This window comes from Engraulis encrasicolus, chromosome 6 (assembly GCF_034702125.1).
Source record: "Engraulis encrasicolus isolate BLACKSEA-1 chromosome 6, IST_EnEncr_1.0, whole genome shotgun sequence".
Lineage (NCBI taxonomy): Eukaryota > Metazoa > Chordata > Actinopteri > Clupeiformes > Engraulidae > Engraulis > Engraulis encrasicolus.
In genome coordinates this window covers 38,720,869-38,725,868 of record NC_085862.1, presented here as the reverse complement: position 1 = coordinate 38,725,868, position 5,000 = coordinate 38,720,869, and the positions used below count along the sequence as shown (strand labels likewise).

The 5,000-nt window shown below is 48.3% G+C and overlaps 1 protein-coding gene across 6 annotated transcripts in view; it reads left to right on the top strand.

Moving 5' to 3' along the window:
• Positions 1-5,000, top strand: part of nfic (nuclear factor I/C) — a 177,998-nt gene that overhangs the window by 148,152 nt on the left and 24,846 nt on the right. For 5 of the 6 annotated variants that reach the window (XM_063201554.1, XM_063201553.1, XM_063201555.1 and 2 more), the window contains one exon: positions 2,681-2,840. The exons of the other annotated variant lie outside the window; for it this stretch is intronic. In XM_063201554.1, coding sequence (XP_063057624.1) covers positions 2,681-2,840 — 160 coding nt within the window. The remainder of the gene's footprint in view (positions 1-2,680; positions 2,841-5,000) is intronic. 6 annotated transcript variants of the gene reach the window in all.

Here is a 5,000-nt window from a genome sequence, read left to right as displayed (position 1 = left end):
ACTGGAGGGGTGGGGAGTTGAAGGTGGAGGTGAAGGGGGGTAGAGTCAATAGGAAATACAAAGAGGTAAGGTGTGTGTGTGTATGTGTGTGAGCGTGCGTGCGTGTGAGAGAGAGGGAGAGAGAGAGAGAGAGAGAGAGAGAGAGAGAGAGAGAGAGAGAGAGAGAGAGAGAGAGAGAGAGAGACTGAATCTGGAAGAGAGGATATCCCCCTGTGTCTGGCTCAGGCCAACAGGGAGAGCGACAGACCACAGAGGAACATCGAGAAAGGATGAGAGACAGAGAGAGGGGAGAACACACATGCACACACTCACTTTCACACTCACACTCATTCTCTCACACCCATTTATTATCTCTTATCCATACACACAACAGTTACACTTCCTGTGCACACACACATACTGACACACATGCACACACACACACCCACTCGCACATTTGTTTATTCATTTAGTCACCCCAACCTCAAAGCACGGCCACACACACTCTGAGGGAGTGGTGTGTGGTGTGGCGCGGTGCAAGGCAGGCAGGAGAGGCAGAGGCAGCACGGCAGAGCATTCTGCAGAGTCATTGAAATTCCCTTGTGCTGCAGTGCGACGGCAGGCCGGCCGGCCCCTGACAAAGGGCATGCAGACAGACAGACAGACTAGCAGAGGGATGACAGACAGATGAGCAGACAAAAAGACAGACAGGTAGAGAAGCAGACAATCAAGTATACAAATGGATAGCTGGGAGGGCAGATAAGCAGACAGGAAAACAAATATGCAAGTCAGACAGACAGACAGACAGACAGTCAGATAGACAGTCAGATAGACAGACAATCAGACAGACAGACAGACAGACAGACAGACAGACAGACAGACAGACAAGTAGATGAGCCGACAGACAAGTAGGCAGGTAGGGAGAGAAGGAAGCGTGCAAGTGGACAATGGGACAGGTTAGACAGACAGGCTGGCTCACTCCAGCCTCGGTCCACTGTCGGGCAGCACAGTCCAGTGCAGACAAGTGTGCAGTCCAGGCCACACAGTCCACGTACTACCACCATCTCGGCATTAGCATTAGACAGTGACAGACATACGGCAGTCACAACATGCCACGTTGAAAAGACATATCATGGAACTCACACAAAAGATGAGTGACAGAGCAAGAGTGAGAGAAAGCGTCTGCGAGACTGAAAAAAGCATGTGCTGAAATGAAGATGTTTGACACAATATGTGCCTATGCAATATCCTACCTCAAGACTTTGCAAAAAAGTAATAACAAACGGAGGAAGAAGTGCTAATCAAATAAGAGTTTGACAGAAAGAGAGAAAGACAGAATAGCAATGCAGAACAGAAACAGGAGAGAATGTAGTGACATCAGAAAACGAAAATGAAGAGCCAACGAAAAAATAGGAAGAGAAAAGCAGTTTGACAAATCCTTGTGGCCTTTTTTTCTGCATTGTCAGTTTATATTTAATACGATGCATTTAATCCTATCCAAACTGCAGACTAATGCAGCCCTCAACTGATTTGCCCACAAATGATTTTGCGGTTGCATAGAAACAGTACAGCACTAATATGTCATCGATATAGCAAAAAAAATAATTAAAATTAAAATATGAGCTATGAATAGCGTAATAATTATTATCCCGTGTGTGCATAATTGAGTGCTTCTGAATAATCGCATTAGCCTCTACTCTCTTAGTCAAGGTTAATGTGGTATGGAGGGCTCTTTTTTCCCTGGTAAGTGAACCAGTGAACTTGCAGTGCTGGGTGGGCACAAGTGACTGTCCTCAGCCTCAGCCTCAGCACCGGCAGCAGGGGGAAAAAAGCTGCAAGAGCACTGTCCACTGTGGCACTATATAGAAGCCATCTCATCTCCTCTATACCTCCCTACCTATCACTCTCTTTCATTGACTTTCCCTTTGTCTCCCTCTCTCTCTTCTCTCTTCTCTCTTCTCTCTTCTCTCTTCTGTCTGTGTCTTTCTCTGCTCTCTCTCTGTCTCTGTCTCTGTCTCTGTCTCTCTCTCTCTCTCTCTCTCTCTCTCTCTCTCTCTCTCTCTCTCTCTCTTTCCCTCTCCCTCTCCCTCTCTCGCTCTCTCTACGCTCTCTCTCCCCCTTTCTCTCTATCTCTGCCACTCCCTCCATCTCTGTTCTCCATCTCCATCTCTGTTCCCCATTCGCGATTAGGCATTAGCAAGGTAATATGAGGCTGCAGATGCAGATCCAGACAGAGAGTTAAGGGTTGCAGAGCAGGGCTCCAAGAGGACCAGAGAGCAGGGCAACTCAGGGCATGTGGCCTCCTGTGGGACTGTGGTGGTGCATCATGTGTAGTGGTGTAGTGTGTTGTTGATGTTGATGTGGTGTGATGATGTCCAGTAGTGCTGTAGGTGATGTGGTGTGTGGTGATGGTGGCGATGGGGGCATACACAGGCTTCCCTATGCCTTGCTGCTCTTCTGGCTTCCTGAAGCTCAACCCCTCCTTCCTTCCCTCCCTCCCTTCCTCCCTCCTTCCCCCTGACCCCTGACCTGCCTCCCTCCCTCCTTTCTACCTTCCTTCAATCTTCCTTCAATCTTCCTTCTTCCTTTCCTCTCTTCTTTGCTCGTCCTTCCAATCCTTCCAACCAACCCGATCCTGACCCCCCCTTCCTCCTCCTCCTCCTCCTCCTCTTTCCTTGCTCTGTATTCCCCTCATTTCCAGCTGAACGGCAGTGGCCAAGGGAAGGTGCCCAGTCACTACATCTCGTCCCAGATGCTGGCGCCCCCGCCGCCCCCCGGCATGCCCCGCCTGACGTTGCCCCCCGACTCCAAATCCAGCACCACCACAGCGGACGGAGGAGCAAGTTCTCCCACCTCACCCAGTAAGTTGGGGCCACCTCCTCCTCCTCCTCCTCTTCCTCCTCCACTTCCTCCTCCCCTTTTACTCCTCCTCCATTCTCCTTTCTCCTCCTGCTCCTTCTATCCCCTTGCCCTGCCCAACTCGACGCTGAGACTACCTACCTACGCAACGCACTCCGCGCCCCCCCGCCCAAAAAACAGCAGCTAAGTGAACCCACAATGCACCCCATCAAACTGAAACCAATCAAGAGAGAGAGAGACTAGATGATGAAGATTGTGTGTAGATGATGAGTGAATGAACACAAACCATGGTGATTTATGGTTGGCTCAAACTCTGTGTGTGCTCTGGTCACTGGTGCCCAATTTCAATGCTAGACAAAAAAAGCCAGCAAGCTTGGTTTGTTTTTTTGTTGTTTTTGTTGTGCAGTTACTGTAAGCAGAGTATTCGGATTCAGTTCAGACATTATGGAGTGTGTTTTTATGTCTATGTGAAGCCAAGAGGGTGTGTGTGTCACTGTGTATGTGTGTCGGTGTGCTTGCATGTCTGTGTGCTTGTGTGCATGCGTCTGTGTGTCTCCGTATGTGTGGACAGACTTTGTGGGCTTGGCACAGTCAACAGTACTTGATCAATCCCAAATTGGCTGTTTATTGTCATCTGCTCAGACAAACAAACCCTTAGACACACCACAAACACACACACACACACACACACACACACACACACACACACACACACACACACACACACACACACACACACACACACACACACACACACACACACACACACACACACACACACACACACACACACACACACACACACACACACACACACACACACACACACATTTCCTGATGGTCTCCCCAGATGTTCGGGTTTTTTGGCTGGAGTGATTCGGGCTATTTGACTCACTGCCTCTGAGGCGACGATGGACTAGCCCACCACTGCAGCGGCGACAGCCATGCTGTTTTCATCATTCGTCGAACACATTCACCAAAACCGAAATTCGCGTCTCCTTCTGGCGCCAACCTTGCCAGAAGATGCGTGGCACTGGCATCTGTGTTTGCGTGGCAGTCTGTTCCGTCGCAGTGCCATCCCACCACGATCACCACCACCACCAGGAACCACCTCCAAGCCCAATGCTATTAATCACGATAATGTAATTAAGAAACACAGAGGACGACGGCTCAATATGTTGACCGATAGCCATGAAGGCCCATAAAGGAAATAAATCGTAAATTCTTTGGCGTTGCCCCGGCGCGCCACATCACGTCTCATCCATTGATCTTTTTTATGTCGGCGTGTGCCACAATGCACCACCGATTACCATCATGTTTACCCACTGTAGTATCACAGAGAGGTCTTTTACCAGTCATTTGCATCTGCTTGTTTGCATCTTTGTAAAATGGGATCTTGGACCGTTTTAACTGAGTAGTGTGTTAAAAACAGTTCCAAATTTTCAAGTGGAAACCACCTCAATTTTAGTCACCATCCCCAGATAAACGTGTGGGTTGGTTGGAGAGCTACTGTACCCCCAGATACCAACATGCGTTGTGGCCTAGTTTTATTCATGCTTTTTGAAATCAGCTGAGAGGTTATTTTTTAAGAGTAGGTCAAAGAAGAGCGGACCCATTACAATATTCAAATACATATCTGTTCAGGCACTTAATCTTACACGTTTACGTAAAGCATCACTAATGAGGCTACTTCAAATGTCTTCTTTTGCTACAATTCCTACGAGTACTCTGACTTCTGCTTATGCCACTACTAGCCCACTGATACAAATTAATATGTTTATATCCAATTTGTTTTGTTATATTGAGATTGCAATTCATTTAGATTATGATTGCAGATCATAGAGGCCAATAACGGGGAAGTCGTCAGTCAATAAGTGATGCTCTCCCCTATGAGTCCTCTCCATGACTGAGCGTGGTAATGCCCCATCACGCTGCTTTCTTGGGGCCCTCGTTGGGCTCGCCCCTTGCATGTGTGAGTCACAAATGCAATTTCACTATGTGGTGTACCACAATGACAATGTGATTTCCCCATTAACCATTAACCACTTTAGAATGGTTAAGGAGATGGGTCAAAGGGTTGCAGGTTCGAATCCCACCCTTACACTCCCTACCTCACTCCTTGGCTGAGGTGCCCTTGAGGGCACTTAACACCATACTCCAGG